Source organism: Andrographis paniculata, unplaced genomic scaffold, assembly GCF_009805555.1.
Source record: "Andrographis paniculata isolate CXL003 unplaced genomic scaffold, ASM980555v1 Contig30END, whole genome shotgun sequence".
In the NCBI taxonomy this organism is placed as follows: domain Eukaryota; kingdom Viridiplantae; phylum Streptophyta; class Magnoliopsida; order Lamiales; family Acanthaceae; genus Andrographis; species Andrographis paniculata.
This window is the reverse complement of record NW_026137563.1, coordinates 2,845,314-2,867,935: the sequence shown is the minus strand read 5'-3', so window position 1 is coordinate 2,867,935 and position 22,622 is coordinate 2,845,314. Positions and strand designations below refer to the sequence as shown.

The 22,622-nt window shown below is 37.0% G+C and overlaps 12 protein-coding genes across 12 annotated transcripts; all 12 read left to right on the top strand.

Annotated features, from left to right (window-relative positions):
• The first annotated feature begins 324 nt into the window (after positions 1-324).
• LOC127246573 (uncharacterized) lies at positions 325-1,098 on the top strand. The gene has a single exon (XM_051268017.1). The coding sequence runs from the start codon at positions 325-327 to the stop codon at positions 1,096-1,098; it is 774 nt and encodes a 257-aa protein (XP_051123974.1).
• Positions 1,099-2,777: 1,679 nt separating this feature from the next.
• On the top strand, positions 2,778-3,632 carry LOC127246572 (uncharacterized). Its single transcript, XM_051268016.1, has one exon. It carries the CDS (start codon positions 2,778-2,780, stop codon positions 3,630-3,632), a length of 855 nt encoding a protein of 284 aa, XP_051123973.1.
• Positions 3,633-4,634: 1,002 nt separating this feature from the next.
• On the top strand, positions 4,635-5,414 carry LOC127246571 (uncharacterized). Its single transcript, XM_051268014.1, has one exon. It carries the CDS (start codon positions 4,635-4,637, stop codon positions 5,412-5,414), a length of 780 nt encoding a protein of 259 aa, XP_051123971.1.
• A 1,375-nt stretch (positions 5,415-6,789) lies between these two features.
• Positions 6,790-7,716, top strand: LOC127246871 (uncharacterized). Its single transcript, XM_051268493.1, has one exon. The coding sequence runs from the start codon at positions 7,019-7,021 to the stop codon at positions 7,430-7,432; it is 414 nt and encodes a 137-aa protein (XP_051124450.1). The 5' UTR covers positions 6,790-7,018; the 3' UTR covers positions 7,433-7,716.
• Positions 7,717-8,600: 884 nt separating this feature from the next.
• Positions 8,601-9,380, top strand: LOC127246570 (uncharacterized). The gene has a single exon (XM_051268013.1). It carries the CDS (start codon positions 8,601-8,603, stop codon positions 9,378-9,380), a length of 780 nt encoding a protein of 259 aa, XP_051123970.1.
• Positions 9,381-10,546: 1,166 nt separating this feature from the next.
• On the top strand, positions 10,547-11,314 carry LOC127246569 (uncharacterized). The gene has a single exon (XM_051268012.1). The coding sequence runs from the start codon at positions 10,547-10,549 to the stop codon at positions 11,312-11,314; it is 768 nt and encodes a 255-aa protein (XP_051123969.1).
• Positions 11,315-12,225: 911 nt separating this feature from the next.
• LOC127246568 (uncharacterized) lies at positions 12,226-13,204 on the top strand. The gene has a single exon (XM_051268011.1). It carries the CDS (start codon positions 12,226-12,228, stop codon positions 13,060-13,062), a length of 837 nt encoding a protein of 278 aa, XP_051123968.1. The 3' UTR covers positions 13,063-13,204.
• Positions 13,205-14,162: 958 nt separating this feature from the next.
• Positions 14,163-15,008, top strand: LOC127246567 (uncharacterized). Its single transcript, XM_051268010.1, has one exon. It carries the CDS (start codon positions 14,163-14,165, stop codon positions 15,006-15,008), a length of 846 nt encoding a protein of 281 aa, XP_051123967.1.
• Positions 15,009-15,811: 803 nt separating this feature from the next.
• LOC127246566 (uncharacterized) lies at positions 15,812-16,579 on the top strand. Its single transcript, XM_051268009.1, has one exon. The coding sequence runs from the start codon at positions 15,812-15,814 to the stop codon at positions 16,577-16,579; it is 768 nt and encodes a 255-aa protein (XP_051123966.1).
• A 961-nt stretch (positions 16,580-17,540) lies between these two features.
• Positions 17,541-18,386, top strand: LOC127246565 (uncharacterized). Its single transcript, XM_051268007.1, has one exon. It carries the CDS (start codon positions 17,541-17,543, stop codon positions 18,384-18,386), a length of 846 nt encoding a protein of 281 aa, XP_051123964.1.
• A 1,098-nt stretch (positions 18,387-19,484) lies between these two features.
• Positions 19,485-20,345, top strand: LOC127246926 (uncharacterized). Its single transcript, XM_051268578.1, has one exon. It carries the CDS (start codon positions 19,500-19,502, stop codon positions 20,343-20,345), a length of 846 nt encoding a protein of 281 aa, XP_051124535.1. The 5' UTR covers positions 19,485-19,499.
• A 1,149-nt stretch (positions 20,346-21,494) lies between these two features.
• LOC127246564 (uncharacterized) lies at positions 21,495-22,286 on the top strand. Its single transcript, XM_051268006.1, has one exon. The coding sequence runs from the start codon at positions 21,495-21,497 to the stop codon at positions 22,284-22,286; it is 792 nt and encodes a 263-aa protein (XP_051123963.1).
• The last annotated feature ends 336 nt before the right edge of the window (positions 22,287-22,622 follow it).

Genomic DNA, 22,622 nt, shown 5'->3' with positions numbered 1-22,622 from the left:
TCTTCCCTGTCAAGATTCTTAATGCATTGTGAACAAATAACTATGATATGGCTGAGATCTGAGATCTCTACGATTGGGATTTCATCTCCAATTTTAAATGATTTGGCGAACAAGGAACCCGTGTGCCGTATAATTATTTAGTTCAACTTGCAGCGGTTGTGAGCAACTTGAGGCGGAAAAGATGCTGCTTTTCTTTTGCCAATCTCTCTATATATAGTGAGTTGAGAGAGATAGCTTCAAACCCTCAAACCTTCTCATCTTCTATTCTCAAAACTTTCTTAAAGAAGCTCTTTCTGAAAAAAAAAAAAAAAAAAAAAAAGCAAGATGGCAATTTTTCATGTTAGATCAAACAGCTTGCCTTCGAAATCTCATCCTTTGGTCAATCATGTTGAAGATCACTTACAGAGGTTAAAGTCCTCTGAAGAGACATCAACATCAGGCACTTCAGTAAGTGCAAGGTTGGCGAGCCTCAGAGAATTGCACGAGGGGGTTGAAAATTTGATGCAGATGTCTTCAATCCAACAAGCTCTTGCTGCGGAAGGCAGTGAGAAATGGACTAATGAGTTGCTTGAGCAGTCCCTTGGACTTGTGGATCTCTGCGGATTCGCCAGAGAAGTTCTGAGTTTAATAAAGGGATCTGCTCAAGAACTTCAATCCTCTATTAGACGAAGCAGAGGCGACAATGCTACCACAGGTGACATCAGTGCTTACCTAACCTCAAGAAAGAAGATCAACAAAATGATCAGCAAGTTCATCAAGAACTTCAAGAGCTTCAACAAAAACTGGACGGCTCTCTTGGATGATGAGTCTGATCTCAAGGTCATCATGGAGATGCTGAAACAGACAACGGAGTTTGATTTCGCAGTCTTGAAGTCTGCACTAATGGTTTTGTCCACTGAGAAGGGAAGATCAAAGAAAAGTAGCTGGTCATTGACGTCCATGTTCACTCAAGGCGTGGACACTGCAGATGTCCAAAATGTTTTTGAGCAACTTAAATCTTCGGAATTGGCTGTTCAAGAACTCGAAGAGGAACTGGAAGCCTTCTACAGGACATTGGTGAAAACTAGAGTTTCACTTCTTAATGTTCTTAATCATTAGCCTATCAGCTAGTGCTAAATTGTGAAAAGTTGTATACTTCTGTACATGATCAAAACAATCAATGAAACTTGATTACTACAAATTGCTGCGCATAAATTCGTCCACAATTTCTCTATTTGTTTCTTCCTGCCTTATATAAAACAACTCATCAGTTTTAACACCACATATCTAATACAACATTGGATTTGAATTACAAGAACATGACAGTAAATTGCTATGTTAAAAAACAACAAAGTAACTAACATGCATGCCTATCTTTACAGTAAATCAATATGACTGAATTGATGATAGTTGAATTCAACCTGATCAATCAATCGATAACATTGATAATTTTTGTGTAATATGAATGTTAAATCTCCATCACTAAGCAGTAAACTTCATGATTGAATATGGCATTTACCCCAACCTAATTTATTGCTGAAAACTGACAAATGGCACTATATTATTTCCAGTTGCACATGCAACAGTTTATACTTTTGTCTATCATTTTCCTCGTGTTATTACCACAGACTGTTTACCATGCTGCAGCTAAAAAATGATACCACGTTCAGGCCTTAATTATACAAGCACCATCTATTTTATATTACAAATCCCTCAAGTGGCCATCCCTGTGCATGTTGCATTATATTTAATTGTGTACAGTGTACTGCTGCATTCGCCGTAGGTGAGTCCTTTTCCCAAGTAAGACAAAACAGCCTCATATAATTGTATAACCCTCGTGCGAGGCTGTCGAGATTCCTTGCATTTCATGAAGAGAGATTATAATAAGCAGAGATCTCTATGTAGGGATTTCATTAATTTTTAAATATCAATGGAGCAAGAAGTTCGTGCACAAGATAAAAATATTCCAACTTGCAGTGGTTAGGAGGTAGTTGAGCTGGAATGGATGGATTTTGTTTTTCACCTTTATATATGTGCTGTGGAAAGTATATGGCATCAGCCCACGAGAAAAGTTCTGAGTTTGAATAAGGGATTCATTCAAGAACTTCAATCCTCTGTAAAATGAAGAAGAGCTGAAACAGCTGCATCAGATGGCATCAATGCTAATATCATCTTAAGATCGAAGTTTGCTAAAATGGTTAAGAAGTACATCAATAATTTAAACGGCCTCTAGGATTGTAGGAAATTCTTGGATGAAGATATATATGCCAAATGTAATAGGATATGAACTAATATTTACTATGCACACGTGTATGATTAGATTGCAAATTTGTCTTATATGCATCAAGACAGATTTAAGGACAATTCTTATTGTTTGTATATATATAGATAATTATCTGATACACAGGTAATCTCGAACATAGAGAAACATTTTTGCACGGGTTCATTGATTAGCCAGCATTTAAGACTACAGAGCTATTTATAAAGTGAATTTCATATCTGTCAGGATTCCTAATGCTCCTGGATGAGCGTTAACATGTGGCAGAGCTCTGTGTTATTGGGTTTTGTTCTTTGTCATTTTCATAAGATCCATGGGACATGGAGCTCGTGTGCAGAATAATAATCTTAAATCCAGCAGTATGAGACTTGACAGGTGGAATATATTCCATTTGTTTTCTTTATCTACCTCTTCATATAAATATACAGCTGAGGCTCATACCAAAAAAATACATTGAAGAACTTGACATCTTTACCAAGAAGGCATTCTAACTTCAGTAGTTCTTTCATAGGCTAAAAAGATGGTGAATTTCAAGTCTCGATCCAACAGTTTCCCAACGCAATCTCACTCTGCAGTGGAATCCCTTGAGGCTCAGCTCTGCAGGTTGAAGTCCTCAGAAGCAGCGTCAACATCTGCCTCATATGTCTGTGCAAAGTTGGATGGTCTCAGAGTCTTACATGAGGCTATAAAAGGCAAAATTCCGATGTCTTCAATCCAGCAAGAGCTCTCTCGCAAACAAGGTCAGGAGTTGATAAACGAGTTGCTCGAGGGATCTCTCAGGCTTGTGGATCATTGTCAACTTTCCAGAGACATTGTGCAACTTACCAAGGAATCTGTTCAAGATCTTGAGTCCTCAATCAGGAGGAATAAAGGAGAAGCAGCATGCGGAGTTGACTTTAGCTCTTATGCCACTTCAAGAAACATGATCAAGAAGATGATCAACAAGTGTGTCAAGAATTTGAGGAGCTTCAACAAGAATTCTACAGAAGTCACAGGCTCAGACTGTGACCTTAATGCAATTGGGACTTTGCTTAAAGAAGCAGAGGTCCAAGCTTTCTCAGCACTAAACTCTGTATTTATACTCCTGTCTGGAGAAAAGGAAAGATCAAACCAAAGAAGCTGGTCGTTTCTTTCGAAGCTCACGAAGATCAACAATGTACATTCAAAGGTTGAGCAAGAAAACAATTTCGAGGAGTTGTACTCCTTGGACTTTCCCAAGTCACAGAGAGGCATGGACAGCATTGCCTTGCAAAATGTATCGAAGCAGCTGAGAGCATCAGAAATGATAATACAGGAACTTGAAGAGGGATTGGAAGCCTTCTTCAGGAGTTTAGTTAAAACTAGAGTTTCTCTTCTCAACATTCTTAGCTATTAGCCTCGTGCTAATTTTGGGATTTTTTGATCATGCATATTCTGTATAAATCTGTAAATGACCAAAAGGAATACAATAAAACTTGATTACCTACATGTTCAGTGCTCAAATTTATATTCAATGTCTACTTTCACATTGGTCACAAGAAAAATGGCTATTTGTCTGTTATAACTATACCAATGGAGTCGCTGCTTTTTATTTCTATGGAAAGGTGGACTTATGCTTTGGAGATCAATTCAAATACATATACCTATCTGTGTTCTTTCCATTACTTCCATGTGATATTCATGACAGAAAGTGTCAAGACTTGATCTTTTAGTTCTTACTGTTGTGCACAGACAACATTGTACACACAATTTGAAATTGTACTTCACAATATTTTACAACTTCTTCTTTAACCTGTCAGTTATCCTAATCCCACATCATGTTTAGCAGTATTGATTGTGATGGCCTATTGATCTTATCTGGTCTGGTGTATAATAAGATTTCCATCATGCAACTTCAGGATGAGACTGTATCTGTGATATTCTAATATAGAGGAAGCCATTTCATCATTTTTTATTTCTCAATTACAGATTCCTTTTAGAATGGCAAACTTCAGGCCTATTTCAATGCAAATAATTCCTCCCCGTGTGCTACTGCATGTGGTTTTTGAGTCTTTTGTCTGATCAAGAGGAGCACTGCAAAATTAATATACTGAAAACATGGCTGTCACGATTCCTTATGCTTCATGCAGAGAGAATTGTAATGTGGCTCAGATCTATATGATTGAGATATATTATCTCCAAATGTTGAAGAAATGGGGTGCAAGGAATTCGTGCGCACAAAATAATTATTTCAACGTGCAACTATTGGGTGGCATATTAGGTGGAAAAGATGCCTTCTGGTGGCCATCTATCCCAATATATATGCATGCATAGAATAGAGAAGTCTTCAAGCCAACATCAAGCTCCTCTTTAAAATTCAGCCCAAAAGCACTCTCTAGAAGAGAAAAAGAAAAAGAAAATGGCAAATTTCCATATTAGATCGAACAGTTTGCCTTCTAAATCTCATCCTGTGACAAGTGATGTTGAAGATCATTTACGCAGGTTAAGGTCTTCCGAAGGGACCTCAACATCAGTATATGAAGACTTGTCTATCCTCAGAGATTTACAAGAGGGTGTTGCCAGCTTGATTCAGATGTCTTCAATCCAACAAGCCCTCAACACAGAAGGCAGTGAGAAATGGGCAAATGAGTTGCTGGAAGAGTCTCTTCGACTGATGGATCTCTGCGGATTTTCCAGAGACGTTCTGAGTTTGTCTAAGGGATCCATTCAAGAACTTCAATCGACCATAAGAAGAAGCAGGGGTGAATCATCTATTGCAGCTGTCACCAATGCTTATAAGACATCAAGAAAAACTATCAAAAAGACAGTCAACAAGTTTTCCAAGAACTTCAAGAGCTTCAACAAAACCAACAGTCCATTCATGGGTGAAGACTCTGATCTGAAGGCTGTTTTTGAGATGCTTAGAGAGACAACAGGATTTGGATTTTCAATCCTAAAGTCTGTTCTCATGTTTTTGTCTGGTGAGGAGGGATCATCAAAGAAAAGAAGTTGGTCATTGCTTTCCATGCTCACTCCAACCAGCCGTGCAAAAGAAACCGAAGCTGCTGATATGCATAATTTATTGAAGCAGCTCAAATCAACAGAAGTAGCCATCCAAGAAATTGAAGAGGAATTGGATACATACTATAGGACAGTGGTGAAATCTAGAGTCTCTCTGCTAAATGCCCTTAACCACTAGAATTTTTCAATACAAAACAGAAGATTATGTACTCTGTAGATATGTATACTTGTACAATGAATGACATATAAAGAAAATATTCAATCTTTATTCAGAACTGTTCATCCTCTCATCTTTACACTTTCTGTTTTTATAGTCAATATGGTCGCCAATCCAAGGCTAATTGTTTCTTACATTTTATTTTCAAAATCTGAAGCATTGTTGAAAGTATCATGTTTTAACTTATATTAACTACGACCTCATAATGTATTCTTGAACATAGATCCAATTTCCGAAATAAAATGAACAACTTCTGGTCATACAACTAACTTGTATATATCAGAAAAGATTTTGATCAGCTTCTCTATTCGTAAAAGGTATTACTAATGTTATTTCAACCCAAAACTGTGCCGTAAAAAAATGAATAAATAGTATTTCACTTTTTCTAAGCTAAATTGCAGTATCTAATTTTGGAACTTCTTAACCATACCTATATCTGTATAAATCTGTAAATGAGCTAAAGGAATACAATCAACAATACTTGATACCTACATTTCAGTGCTCAAATTTATATTCAATATCTATTTTCACTTTGGTCAAAAGAAAATTGGCTATTAGGCTGTTATTACTAAATCTTTGGTGTTGCTGTTTTATATTTCTAAAGCAAGCTGCACTTTGGGATTGGAGTTTCCATTTCTTCCCTGTGATACATGATAGGAATGCTCAGGACTTGATGTTTTGATTCTTACTGTTGTGCACAGATAACATTAAACACATTCTTAAAAATTGTACTTTGCAATTTTTTTTACAACTTCATGTTTAGCCTATCAATTATCCTAATACCACAGTCTATTTAGCAGTATTGATTATCAATTCTTTGCATGGGGTGGTGAGTGGTGATGACTTATTGATCTTATCTGGTTCTGGTGTAATATACAATTTTCCATAATGAACTTCAGAATGAGACTGTATATAAGATATTTTAATACAAGAAGCAATTTTTCTATTTTTTTTTTTTAATTACAGATATCTTACAAACTTCAGGCCTATTGCAATGCAAATAATTCCTCCCCGTGTGCTACTGCATGTGGTTTTTGAGTCGTTTGTCTGATCAAGAGAAGCAATGTAAAATTATTATACTAAAAACATGGTTGTCAAGATTCCTTATGCTTCATGCAGAGCGACTTTAATGTGGCTCAGATCTATATGATTGAGATATATTATCTCCAAATGTTGAAGAGATGGGGAGCAAGGAACTCGTGGGCACGAAATAATTATTTCAACGTGCATTGGTTGTCTGGCATATTAGGTGGAAAAGATTCCTTCTGGTGGCCATCTATACCAATATATATATGCATGCATAGAATAGAGAAGTCTCCAAACCAACATCAAGCTGCTCTTTGAAATTCAGGCCATAAGCATTCTCTCTAGAGGAGAAAAAGAAAAAGAAAAAGGCAAATTTCCATATTAGATCGAACAGTTTGCCTTCTATATCTCATCCTGTGACAAGTGATGTTGAAGATCATTTACGCAGGTTAAGGTCTTCCGATGGGACCTCAACATCAGTATATGAAGACTTGGCTATCCTCAGAGATTTACAAGAGGGTGTTGCCAGCCTGATTCAGATGTCTTCAATCCAACAAGCCCTCAACACAGAAGGCAGTGAGAAATGGGCCAATGAGTTGCTAGAAGAGTCTCTTCGATTGATGGATCTCTGCGGATTTTCCAGAGACATTCTGAGTTTATCTAAGGGATCCATTCAAGAGCTTCAATCCACCATAAGAAGAAGCAGGGGTGAATCATCTCTTGCAGATGTCCTCAATGCTTATAGGACATCAAGAAAGACTATCATAAAAACAGTCAACAAGTTTGTCAAGAACTTCAATAGCTTAAAAAAAAACAACACTCCATTCATGGGCGAAGACTCTGATATGAAGGCTGTTTTTGAGATGCTTAGAGAGACAACAGGTTTTGGATTTTCAATCCTAAAGTCTGTCCTCATGTTTTTGTCTGGTGAGGATGGTTCATCAAAGAATTGAAGTTGGTCGTTGCTTTCATTGATCGCTCCCACCAGCCATGCAAAACAAACCGAAGCTGCTGATATGCACAACTTATTGAAGCAGCTCAAATCAACAGAAGTGGGCATCCGAGAAATTGAAGAGGAATTGGATGCATACTATAGGACAGTGGTGAAAGCTAGAGTGTATCTGCTCAATGTGCTTAACCACTAGAATTTCCCTGTTACAAAACAGAAGATTATATACTCTGTAGATATGTATACTTGTACAATGAATGAGACATAAAGAAAATCTTCAATCTTTATTCAGAACTGTTCATCCTCTCATCTTTACACTTTCTGCTTTGATACTCAATATGGTCACCAATTCAAAGCTAATTGCTTCTTGCATTTTATTCTTAAAATCTTAAAGCATTGTTGAAGCATGATGTTTTAACTTATATTAACAACGAGCTCATAATGTATTCTTGAACTTAGATCCAGTTGCCTAAATAAAATGAGCAACTTCCTGTCATAAAACTAACCTGTATATATCAGACAAGATTTTGATCAGCTTCCCTATTCGAAAAAAGGTATTACTATCTTTATGAATGCTATTTGACCCCAAAACTGAGCCTGAAAAAATAAATAAATACTACTTCACCATTATAAATTCAGTTCTCTGTAATTTTCCAATAAGCTGTACAAATGATAGATGATGCCTGATTGATAGTGCCCCTTATTGCTGCTAGACTTCAACATTTTACCAACTTAATTTTTACAGCAGAACTTGCAAACTTCAGGTCTATTGCAATGCAAATAATTCCTCCCTGTGTGCTACTGCATGTGGTTTATGAGTCTTTTGTCCGATCAAGAGAAGCATTGCAAAATTAATATACTGAAAACATTGCTGTCAAGATTCCTTATGCTTCATGCAGAGAGAATTTTAATGTGGCTCAGATCTATATGATTGAGATATATTATCTCAAAATGTTGAAGAAATGGGGAGCAAGGAATTCGTGCGCATAAACTAATTATTTCAACGTGCATTGGTTGTGCGGCATATTAGGTGGAAAAGATGCCTTTTGTTTGCCATCTATCCCAATATATATATGCATGCATAGAAAAGAGAAGTCTTCAAACCAACATCAAGCTCCCCTTTGAAATTCAGCCCAAAAGCATTCTCTCTAGAGGAGAAAAAGAAAAAGAAAATGGCAAATTTCCATATTAGATCGAACAGTCTGCCTTCTAATTCTCATCCTGTGACAAGTGATGTTGAAGATCATTTACGCAGGTTAAGGTCTTCCGATGGGACCTCAATATCAGTATATGAAGACTTGGCTATCCTCAGAGATTTACAAGAGGGTGTTGCCAGCTTGATTCAGATGCCTTCATTCCAACAAGCCCTCAACACAGAAGGCAGTGAGAAATGGGCCAATGAGTTGCTGGAAGAGTCTCTTCGACTGATGGATCTCTGCGGATTTGCCAGAGACATTCTGAATTTATCCAAGGGATCCATTCAAGAACTTCAATCCACCATACGAAGAAACAGGGGTGAATCATCTATTGCAGATGTCACCAATGCTTATAAGACATCAAGAAAAACTATCAAAAAGACAGTCAACAAGTTCACCAAGAACTTCAAGAGCTTCAACAAAAATAACAGTCCATTCATGGGTGAAGACTCTGATTTGAAGTCTGTTTTTGAGATGCTTAGAGAGACAACAGGTTTTGGATTTTCAATCCTAAAGTCTGTCCTCATGTTTTTGTCTGGTGACGAGGGTTCATCAAAGAAAAGAAGTTGGTCATTGATTTCCATGCTCACTCCAACCGGCCATGCAAAACAAACCGAAGCTGCTGATATGCACAACTTATTGAAAAAGCTCAAATCAACAGAAGTTGCCATCCAAGAAATTGAAGAGGAATTGGATGCATACTATAGGACAGTGGTGAAAGCTAGAGTGTCTCTGCTAAATGCCCTTAACCACTAGAATTTTCCCATTACAAAACAGAAATTATATACTCTGTAGATATGTATACTTGTACAATGAATGACATATAAAGAAAATCTTCAATCTTTATTCAGAACTGTTCATTCCCTCATCTTTGCACTTTCTGTTTTGATAGTCAATATGGTCCCCAATTCAAAGCTCATTGATTCTAATATTTTATTTTTAAAATCTTAAAGTACTGTTGGAGTATCATTGTTTAACTTATATTAAAAACAACCTAATAATGCATTCTTGAATTTACATCCAATTGCCTAACATTTTCATATCCTTTCGGAAAAAAAAAAGAAAAAAGAAAAGAAATTGATATATAAGACAAGATTTGGTTCAGCTTCTCTATTTGTAAAAGGTATTACTATCATTTATAATGCTATTTTCATGTCCTTTCAAAAAAAAAAAAAAAACAAAATGATACTAATAATCAATAGTACTTTACCTTTTCTATTCTAAATGATAAATTCAGTTCTCTGTATTTGTCCAATAAGCTGTGCAAATGATAGATGATGCCCGGTTGATAGTTCCCGGTATTGCTGCTGGACTTCCACGTTTTACCCACTTCATTTTCACCACAGCTTGTTAACTTGTTTAAAGTTGAAAATCAAGTCAACTTTTCTATCAAATGGATATCAGAGGTGAAAAACACAGAAAATGTCAAACCATCCATGCATCTTACAACTTATAGGCTCACCTGTATAGATTGCAGGTTTGTCAAATGTGCACAGGCTGACATATTTTTCCAATATGCACATGAATCTTACAATTAGTAAGCTCACCGTGTGCTTCTGCATGTTGCATTTAAGCCTTTTATGGCAATGGGAGCAATTATACATGGAGAGAATGGCTGTCACGATTCCTTATGTTTATCAAGAGATAATTATATATAATATGGCTGGAATTTGAATAATTTCGAGTGTGTCTTCAAATGTTGATGTTGTTGGGGACAATGAATTCGTGCATAATACAAAAATTATTTGAATTTGCAGTAGCTCCATGACAATTGAGTTGGAAAAGATGCCTTATGTTTGTCTTCTATTTCATATGTATATAAGAAGTGGAGAATAGATGGATTCAACCTCATACTTCTTTTCAGGACTCAATTTCCACTTCCTAAACCAGCATCAGTTCTTTGAAAAGGAAAAGAACAGGAAATGGAAAATTTGCATATCAGATCAAACAGTTTCCCCTCAAAATCGCACCCTGTGATAAATGATGTTGAAGATCAACTATGCAGGCTAAAGTCATCTGAAGGGACATCAACTTCGGCAGCTTCAGTATGTACAAACTTGGCTAACCTCAGAGATTTGCACGAGGGCGTCAACAATATGATTCAGATGCCATCTTTCCAGCAGGCGCTCTCTGCAGAAGGGAGTGAGAAATGGACCAGCGAATTGCTTGAGGAGTCTCTTAGACTTATGGATCTCTGCGGATTTGCAAAAGATGTACTGAGTTTATCCAAGGGGTCCATTCAGGAACTTCAATCCACTCTAAGGCGAAAAAGAGGTGAAGCTGCTACAGCAGATGCCATTGAGGCTTTCATGATCTCCAGAAAGAAGATCAACAAAATGGTCAAAAAGTACATCAAGAACTTCAACAGAAGCAACACATCATACATGGGCGAAGACTTTGATCTCAGAGCCATACTAGTGATCCTCAAGGAGACTGGGGATTTGGATTTTTCAATCCTTAAGTCTGCCCTGAAATTTTTATCCGGTGAAGAAGCATCATCGAAAAAAAGGAGCTGGTCATTTTTTTCCATGGTAACTCAATCCAGTCAGATAAAAAGCATGGACTCTGTAGACATGCAGAACTTAAAATCATCAGAGATTGCTATCCAAGAAATTGAAGAGGAATTGGAAGCCTACCATAGGACATTGGTGAAAACTAGAGTTTCATTGCTTAATGCCTTGAACTACTAGAATGTCACTTTCAGACAGTGAATACTGTCTTGTAGATGATTGTAAATATCTATACTTGTTCAGTGAATGAAAGTATAAAAGCAATATCCAACATTTATTCTTATCTTTGCTGACTAGCTCTCATCTTGGCACTTTCTATTTCGGCTGTTAGTATGGTTGCAAATTAGAAATAGCTTTGTTTCTCTACATATTTCTTTCAGTATTGGTTTGTATTTTCAACTTAGATTATCATTGGATTTGCATATTGAATTGCTGTCCCTGCAATAAAAAATAATTTCTACTTGTAAACTAAATTTGATGTATGCAGTGGAATGATGAACCACCTCAGTAGCACACATGCAGTAAATTTTTTCCTAATCCCAAATGCTCTTCAGTATCTCTGTAATTGCCACCTCAGCTTTGTTAATGGTGAATAATGACTAATTTCGGGTAATTCTAACTTGTTTATTTTACAAAATAAGTCTAACTTTTGGGACCATGCAAACAACTAAATTTCCTCTATGTGAAAATTGTGCAACAACATTGACTATTTTTTCCATCAGTGTCTGAAGATGGGTGACCAGTCACTTAACCCTGCTTCACTGGTGAGTTTATTAAATGAAATTCTTGTCTGTCAAGATTCCTGTGGTAAAAGATGAGTAATTATAATGTAGCTGAGATCTGTATGATTCAGTTTATAAATTTCATTTGTTCAAGATCCATGGGACATGGAGCTCGTGTACAGACGTATTCTTTTAATTCTAACAGTAATGAGACATGACAGGTGGAATATATTCCTTTTGTTTTCTAGATCTACTATCTATATAAGTACATCTTATGTTCATACCAAACAAATGCATTGAAGAACTTGACATCTTTTATCAAGGATTCAACACATCTAGCTCTTAAGTGTTCATTTTCTAGTTGACAAGATGGCTAATTTCCACATTCGATCAAACAGTTTTCCTTCACAATCTCACCCTGCAGTGGAGTCTGTTGAGGATCAACTATGCAGGTTGAAATCCTCAGAAGCAGCATCAACATCAGCCTCTTCTGTATGTGCAAACTTGGATGGCCTTAGAGCCTTACATGAAGGCATCAGTAACCTTATTCAGCTGTCTTCAGTCCAACAAGCTCTCTCCCATGGGCAATTCATAAATGAGATGCTCGAGGGATCTCTCAGGATTGTGGATCTGTGTGAATTTTCAAGAGACATTGTACGATTGACCAAGGAATCGGTTCAGGATTTTGAATCCTCGATCAGGAGGAATAAAGGCGAGACAGCCTCGGCAATTGACATTAGCTCTTATGTCAACTCAAGAAACAAGATCAAGAAGATGATCAACAAGTATGCCAAGAATTTGAAGAGCTCCAACAAGAACTCTAAGGAAGCCACAAGCTCAGATTGTGATCTGAAAACAATCAGGGTAGTGCTTAAGGAAGCAGAGGCCCACACTCTTGCAACACTAAAATCTGTATTGACACTCGTGTCTGGGGAGAAGGAAATATCAAGCCAGAGAAGCTGGTCACTGATCTCAAAGTTCACAAAGGCAAGCCGCGTGCATTCAGAAGTTGATCCAGAAAGCAGCATCGAGGATCTCTGTTTATTGAACATTTCCAAGTCACAAAAAGGCATGGACATGCAAAACATATTGAAGCAGCTGAGAGCGTCTGAAATGACAATCCAGGAACTTGAAGAAGGACTGGAAACCTTGTTCAGGAGTTTAGTCAAAACTAGGGTTTCGATTCTTAACATTCTTAGCCACTAGCCTCTTGGCTTGTGAAGATTTTGAGATACTTTCTTTTTTACATAAGTATCTCTGTATATGATAAAGAATATAGAAACAATAATACTTGATTACCTACGAAATTCACAAATTCAAGTGTGTAAATTCATACTCAAATCTTGGGTTTGTTCAACCGTAAAATATTTATACAAACTTGCACATTTTAGATAGAACCTAGAAGCATTGTCCACTTACTTGAGGATCACACTTAGAATTTACAAATATTAATTTGCACTATCTTATGTACAATTTGAAGAGACAACAGCTTTTCCTTTACCCTGTCATTTACCATAGTCTAATTACACAGCTCATATAGCAGTATTATTATTGTTTACTAGCGTTCTGGAGAGTATTGTCTTATCTGGATCTGGTCCAATATATAAATCCATCGTGCCACTAGAAATAAAATGTTCAGAAAAATTTTGAATTACAAGAAAATAGGCTCTTTTTTTTTTTTCAATTACAGATTCCTCATAAAATGGACATCTAAAGGTATGTTGCAGTTTATATTATGGCTACCGTGTCTTCCTGCAAGTTTTATCTCAATACATTGTCTGCACAAGAGCAGAAACCCAGGAATTTAATAATGACACCACATGGCTGTCAAGATTCCTCTTTCTTGACGAAGAAATTATTATTGTGCCAGTGCTTCATATGATAGATATTTCTTATTCAAATGTTGATGTCCTCGGTGACAAGGAACTCGTGCACAATATTAAAAATTTCGAATTTTCAGCAGTTTATGACACTTGAGGTGGGAATGATACCTTTTGTTTTCCTTATATGAAATTAGTGTATATCAAGGTTCCTGTGCTTCAAGAGTAGTAATTATAATGCAGCAGAGATCTGTATAATTAAGTTTATTGTATTCATTTGTTCATGATCCGTGGGACATGGAACTCTTGCACAGATGTATTTCAGCAGTAATGAGACATCACAGATGGAATATATTCCTTTTGTTTCCTTGATCTACCTATGTATATAAATACAGCTGATGCTCATACCAAACAAATGCATTGAGGCACTTGACATCAAGGATTCAACACATTGTAGCTCTAAGGGTTCATTTTCTAGCTGACGAGATGGCTAATTTCCACACTCGATCAAACAGTTTTCCTTCACAATCTCACACAGTAGTGAAGTCAGTTGAGGATCAACTATGCAGGTTGAAGTCCTCAGAAGCAGCATCAACATCAGCCTCTTCTGTATGTGCAAACTTGGATGGCCTTAGAGCCTTACATGAAGGCATCAGTAACCTTATTCAGTTGTCTTCAATCCAACAAGCTCTCTCCCATGGGCAAGGTCAGGAATTTGTAAATGAGATGCTCGAGGGATCTCTCAGGATTGTGGATCTGTGTGAATTTTCAAGAGACATTGTAAGATTGACCAAGGAATCTGTTCAAGATCTCGAATCCTCAATCAGGAGGAATAAAGGCGAGACAACCTCTGCAGTTTTCATTAACTCTTATGTCAACTCAAGAAACAAGATCAAGAAGATGATCAACAAGTATGCCAAGAATTTGAAGAGCTCTAACAAGAACTCTAAGGAAGCCACAAGCTCAGATTGTGATCTGAAAGCAATCAGGACAGTGCTTAAGGAAGCAGAGGCCCACACTCTTGCAACACTAAAATCTGTATTGACCCTCGTGTCTGGGGAGAAGGAAATATCAAGCCAGAGAAGCTGGTCACTGATCTCAAAGTTCACAAAGGCAAGCCGCGTGCATTCAGAGTTTGATTCGGAAAGCAGCGTCGAGGATCTCTGTTTATTGAACATTTCCAAGTCACAAAAAGGCTTGAACATGCAAAACATGTTGAAGCAGGTGAGAGCATCTGAAATGACAATTCAGGAACTTGAAGAAGGACTGGAAATCTTGTTCAGGAGTTCAGTCAAAACTAGAGTTTCGATTCTTAACATTCTTAGCCACTAGCCTCTTGGCTTGTGAAGATTCTGAGATACTTCTTTTTTCCATAAGTATCTCTGTATACATATCTGTAAATGACAAAGATATATAGATTCTATAGAAGTAATGATACTTGATAATACCATATTTTTACTACATCATTGTGTAAATTTATACTCTAATCTTGTGCTTGTCAACATTAAACTTTACCATCTGTTCTATACAATTTAAGTTAACATGATAGAACCAGTAAACCTTATTCAACTCACTTTGCGATCAAAGCCTAACTAATGAATTCTGATATATCGAGATCTGTCATAATATAAATTTATCATTGTGAAACTATATTATGATGTGGCATATAAGAAAACTTAATGCGAGGAACTATGTTATTTGAATTAAATATTCCTTATAAAATGAGCATCTCTGTGCATGTACTATCGCTCACAGTGTGCTGCTGCATGTTGCATCTAAGCCTTTTATGTCAACGGTAGCAATTATACATGGGCAGCGTAGCATGGCTGTCAAGATTCCTTATGCTTAACAAGAGATAATTATATATAATATGGCAGGAATCTGAATAATTTTGAGTGTCTTCAAATGTTGACGTCGTTGGGGACAAGGAACTCGTGTACAATACAAATATTATTTGAATTTGCAGCATTTCCGTGACATTTGAGGTGGAAAAGGTACCTTATGTTTGTCTTCTATTTCATATATATATAAGTGGAGAATAGATGGATTCAACCTCATACATCTTTTCAGGACTCAATTTCCACTTCCTAAATCAGCCTTAAAGATCATTTCTCTCAAGAGGAAAAGAACAGAAAATGGCACATTTGCATATCAGATCAAACAGTTTCCCTTCGAAATCCCACCCTGTGATAAATGATGTTGAAGATCAATTATGCAGGCTAAAGTCATCTGAAGGTACATCAACTTCGGCAGCTTCAGTATGTACAAACTTGGCTAACCTCAGAGACTTGCACGAGGGCGTCAACAACATGATTCAGATGACATCTTTCCAGCAGGCCCTCTCTGCAGAAGGGAGTGAGAAATGGACCAGTGAATTGCTTGAGGAGTCTCTTAGACTTGTAGATCTCTGTGGATTTGCAAGAGATGTACTGAGTTTATCCAAGGGGTCCATTCATGAACTTCAATCCACTCTAAGGCGAAACAGAGGAGAAGCTTCTACAGCAGATGCCATTGAGGCTTTCATGATGTCCAAAAAGAAGATCCAGAAAATGGTCAGAAAGTACATCAAGAACTTCAACAGAAGCAATACATCGTACATGGGTGAAGACTTCGATCTCAGAGCCATTCTGGTAATCCTCAAGGAGACTGGGGATTTGGATTTTTCAATCCTTAAGTCTGTCCTGACCTTTTTATCTGGTGAAGAGGCATCCTCTAAAAAAAGGAGCTGGTCATTTTTTTCGATGGTAACTCAAACCAGTCGGATAAAAATAATGGACTCTGTAGATATGATGAACTTGAAATCATCAGAGATTGCTATCCAAGAACTCGAAGAGGAATTGGAAGTCTACCATAGGACATTGGTGAAAACTAGAGTTTTTCTGCTCAATGCTTTGAACCACTAGAATGTCACTTTCAAACAGGCAGGGAATACTGTCTTATAGATGATTGTAAATATCTATGTTTGTTCATTGAATGAAAGTATAAAAGCAATATCCAACATTTATTCATATCTGCTGATCAGCTCTCATCTTTGCACTTTCTTCTTTGGCTGTTAATATGGTTGCAAATTAGAAATAGCTTTGTTTCTCATCATATTTCTTTCAGTTCCAAAAAGTCAAAACGTTTCAAGAGGTTCATATTTCAACTTAGATTATCATCGAATTTGAATATAAAATTTTTGTCCCTGCAATAAAAAATACTTGCTACTTATAAAGCTAAACTTCATATACCATTCCAATCCATAGCATTTATTCCAGACACCGAAGGTCATAATGACCACGTAAAAACTGTCAAAGATGCAGTAATTTTTTTTGCTAATCCTAAATGCTCTTCAGTATCTTTATCATCTCCACCTCAGCATTGTTGATAGTGAATAATGTATAATTGAGGGTAATACTAACTTGTTTAATTTACAAAATAAGTCAACTTTTGGGACCATACAAACATCTATATTCTTATATGTGAAAATTGTGAAACAACATTAATTATTTTTTCCATCAGTGTCTGAAAATGGGAGACCAGTCACTCAATCCTGCCTCACTGGTGGGTTTATTAAATGAAATTCAGGTCTGTCAAGATTCCAGGGCTGCAAGATGAATAATTATAATGCAGCTGAGATCTGTGTGATTCAGTTTATCAATTCATTTGTTCAAGATCCATGGGACATGGAGCTCGTGTACAGACGTATTCATTTCATTTCAGCAGTAACAAGACATGACAGGTGGAATATATTCCTTCTGCTTCCTTGATCCACCTATCTATATAAATAGAGCTGATGCTCATAACAATCAAATGCATCGAGGCACTTGAAATCAAGGATTCAACGCATTCCATCTCTAAGAGATCACTTTTTAGGCTGATAAGATGGCTAATTTCCATGTTCGATCAAACAGTTTCCCATCGCAATCTCACCCTGTAGTGGAGTCTGTTGAGGACCAGTTATGCAGATTGAAGTCCTCAGAAGAAGCATCAACATCAGCCTCTTCTGTATGTGCAAACTTAGATGGCGTTAGAGTCTTACATGAAGGCATCAGTAACCTTATACAGATGTCTTCAGTCCAACAAGCTCTCTCCCATGGGCAAGGTCAGGACTTTGTAAATGAGATGCTCGAGGGATCTCTCAGGATTGTGGATCTGTGTGAATTTTCTAGAGACATTGTACGATTGACCAAGGAATCTGTTCAAGATCTTGAATCCTCAATCAGGAGGAATAAAGGCGATACAGCCTCGGCAATTGACATTAACTCTTATGTCGATTCAAGAAACAAGATCAAGAAGATGATCAACAAGTACGCCAAGAATTTGAAGAGCTCCAATAAGAACTCTAAGGAAGCCACAAGCTCAGATTGTGATCTGAAAGCAATCAGGACAGTGCTTAAGGAAGCAGAGGCCCACACTCTTGCAACACTCAAATCTGTATTGACACTCGTGTCTGGGGAGAAGGACATATCAAGCCAAAAAAGCTGGTCATTGATCTCAAAGTTCACAAAGGCAAGCCGCGTGCATTCAGAGGTTGAGACGAAAAGCTGCACCGAGGATCTGTGTTTATTGAACATTTCCAAGTCAAAAAAAGGAATGGACTTGCAGAACATGTTGAAGGAGCTCAGAGCATCAGAAATGGCAATCCAGGAACTTGAAGAAGTACTGGAAACCTTGTTCAGGAGTTTAGTCAAAACTAGAGTCTCGATTCTTAACATTCTTAGCCACTAGCCTCTTTGATGTGGCTGATATGAGATACATTTTTTTCACAAGTATCTCTATCTACATCTATGTAAATGACAAAGAATATAGAAACAATAATACTTGATTATCTACGAAATTCACTTATTCAGTGTGCAAATTCATACTCCAACCTAGTATTTGTTCAACCTTAAAAATTTTTATACTAACTTAGACATTTTTAATAGAACCTGCAAGCATTATCCCACCTGCCTGAAGATCGTTATCATATACAAATATCAATTTACAATATGTTATTTACAATTTGAAGAGACAACAGCTTGGCAGCCCTGTCATTTTCGATATCCTAATTCCACAGCTCATATAGCAGTATTAATCGTTATTTACTAGTTTTCTGGAGAGTATTGTCTTATCTGGATCTGGTCTAATATATAAATCCATCATGTTACTAGAAATGGAGATGTACATAAAAGATCAAAATGCATGAATTTTTTTTTTCCTTTTTTTTTTTCAATTACAGATTCCTCATAAAATGGCCATCTCAGGGTATATTGAAGTTTATATTATTGCCACCATGTCTTGTTGCATGTTGTGTCTGAATACTTTGTTTGTACAAGTGCAGAAACCCAGGAATTTAATATTGACTACATGGCTGTAAAGATTCCTCATTCTTGATGAAGAAATTATTATATTGTGCCAGTGATTCATACGATAGATATTTCATATTCAAGTGTTGATGTCCTCGGGGACAACGAACTCGTGCACAATATTAAATTTTGGAATGTGCAGCAGTTTTGTAACACTTGAAGTAGGAATGATACCTTTTGTTTCCGGTAATGGAACTCATGTCCATCAAGGTTCCTGTGCTGCAAGATGAGTAATTATAATGCAGCTGATCAGATCTGTATGATTAAGTTTATTGTATTCATTTGTTCATGATCCGTGGGACATGGAACTCTTGCACAGATGTATTTTCAGCTGTAGTGACACATCCCAGATGGAATATATTCCTTTTGTTTCCTTGATCTACCTATCTATAAATAGAGCTGATGCTCATACCAAACAAATGCATTGAGGCACTCGACATCAAGGATTCAACACATTCTAGCTCTAGCTCTAAGGGTTTATTTTTTAGCTGACAAGATGGCAACTTTCCACACTCGATCAAACAGTTTTCCTTCAAAATCTCATGCAGTAGTAGAGTCGGTTGAGGATCAACTATGTAGGTTGAAGTCCTCAGAAGCAGCATCAACATCATCTTCTTCCGTATGTGCAAACTTGGATGGCCTTAGAGTCTTACATGAAGACATCAGTAACCTTATTCAGCTTTCTTCAATCCAACAAGCTCTCTCCCATGGGCAAGGTCAGGAATTTGTAAATGAGATGCTCGAGGGATCTCTCAGGATTGTGGATCTGTGTGAATTTTCTAGAGACATTGTACAATTGACCAAGGAATCTGTTCAAGATCTCGAATCCTCAATCAGGAGGAATAAAGGCGAGACCGCCTCGGCAGTTGTCATTACCTCTTATGTCAACTCAAGAAACAAGATCAAGAAGATGATCAACAAGTATGCCAAGAATTTGAAGAGCTCCAACAAGAACTCTAAGGAAGCCACAAGCACAGATTGTGATCTGAAAGCAATCAGGACAGTGCTTAAGGAAGCAGAGGCCCACACTCTTGCTACACTAAAATCTGTATTGACACTCGTGTCTGGGGAGAAGGAAATATCAAGCCAGAGAAGCTGGTCACTGATCTCAAAGTTCACAAAGGCAAACCGTGTGCATTCAGAAGTTGATCCGGAAAGCAGCATCGAGGATCTGTGTTTATTGAACATTTCCAAGTCACAAAAAGGCATGGACATGCAAAACATGTTGAAGCAGCTGAGAGCGTCTGAAATGACAATTCAGGAACTTGAAGAAGGACTGGAAACCTTGTTCAGGAGTTTAGTCAAAACTAGAGTTTCGATTCTTAACATTCTTAGCCACTAGCCTCTTCAATGTGGCTGATTTGAGATACATTTTTTTTTCATATGTATCTCTGTATTCATATCTGTAAATGACAAAGAATATAGAAACAATAATACTTGATTATCTACAAAATTCACTAATTCAAGTGTGTTAATTCATACTCAAATCTTGTGTTTGTTCAACCTTAATTTTATTTATTATTACTAAAATGCACATTTTTGATAGAACCTTTAAGCATTATCCCACTTGCTTGAAGATCAAACCTACTAATGTGTACTGTAATATATTGTGGATACAGTTAGCATTTACAAATATCAAATTGTCAATATCTTATTTACAATTTGAAGAGACAACAGCTTGGCCTTTACTCTGCCATTTTCCATATCATGATACCACAGCTCATATAGCACTATTAGTTATTTTTTACAGGTGCGCTGGAGACAACCCTATTGTCTTATTTGGATCTGGTCTGATATATGAATCCATTGTGAAACAAGAAATGAAAATGTACATAAATTTTTAAATGTAATAACATTTTATTTTTTTCAATTACTGATTCCTCATAAAATGGCCATCTCAGGGTATATTGCAGTTTATATTATGGCCACATGTCTTGCTGCATGTTGTCTCTGAGTAATTTGTCTGAACAAGAAAAGAAACCCTGGAATTTAATATTGACAAGATTCCTCTTCCTTGATGAAGAAATTATTTTATTGATGTCCTCGGGGACAAGGAACTCGTGCACAATATAAAAGTTTGGAATTTGCAGCAGTTTTGTGACACTTGAGGTGGGAATGATACCTTTTGTTTTCCATAATGAAATTCATGTCTATAAAGGTTCCTGTGCACCAAGATAAATAATTATAATGCAGCTGAGATCTATATGATTACATTTCTCATATTCATTTGTTCATGATCCGTGAGACATGGAACTCTTGCACACATGAATTTTCAGCTGTAATGAGACATCACAGGTGGAATATATTCTTTTTGTTTTCTTGATCCACCTATCTATATAAATACAGATGATGCTCATACAAATCAAATGCATTCAAACACTTGACATCAAGGATTCAACACATTCTAGCTCCAAGGGTTCATTTTCTAGCTGACAAGATGGCTAATTTCCACACTCGATCAAACAGTTTTCCTTCACAATCTCACCCCGTAATGGAGTCAGTTGAGGATCAACTATGCAGGTTGAAGTCCTCAGAGGCAGCATCAACATCAGCCTCTTCCGTATGTGCAAACTTGGATGGCCTTAGAGTCATACATGAAGGCATTGGTAACCTTATTCAGCTTTCTTCGATCCAACAGGCTCTCTCCCATGGACAAGGTCAGGAATTTGTAAATGAGATGCTTGAGGGATCTCTCAGGATTGTGGATCTATGTGAGTTTTCAAGAGACATTGTACGATTGACCAAGGAATCTGTTCAAGATCTCGAATCCTCAATCAGGAGGAATAAAGGCAAGACAGCCTCGGCAGTTGACATTAACTCTTATGTCGATTCAAGAAACAAGATCAAGAAGATGATCGGTAAGTATGCCAAAAATTTGAAGAGCTTCAACAAGAACTCTAAGGAAGCTACAAGCTCAGATTCTGATTTGAAAGCAACAATGACAGTGCTTAAGGAAGCAGAGGTCCACACTCTTGCAACACTAAAATCTGTATTCACACTCGTGTCTGGGGAGAAGGAAATATCACGCCAAAGAAGCTGGTCATTGATCTCAAAGTTCACAAAGGCAAGCCGCGTGCATTCAGAAGTTGAGTTGGAAAGCAGCATCGAGGATCTTTGTTCACTGAACATTTCCAAGTCACAAAAAGGCATGGACATGCAAAACATGTTGAAGCAGCTGAGAGCTTCTGAAATGACAATCCAGGAACTTGAAGAAGGACTGGAAACCTTGTTCAGGAGTTTAGTCAAAACTAGAGTTTCGATTCTTAACATTCTTAACCACTAGCCTCTTGGCTTGTGAAGAATCTGAGATACTTCTTTTTTTCATAAGTATCTCTGTATACTCTTGTAAATGACAAAGCAATACAGATTCTATAGAAGTAATGATACTTGATTCCGTATATTTACTACATCACTGTGTAAATTCATACTCCAATCTTGTGCTTGTCAACATTAAACTTTACGATCTGTTCTACACAATTAAAGTTAGCATGATAGAACCTGTAAACCATAGTCTACTCACTTTCAGATCACAGCCTAACAAATCCATTTAGTAATATATCAGGTATTCAGATTGCATTTACGAATATCAATGTGCAATATCTTATTTAGAATGTGAAGA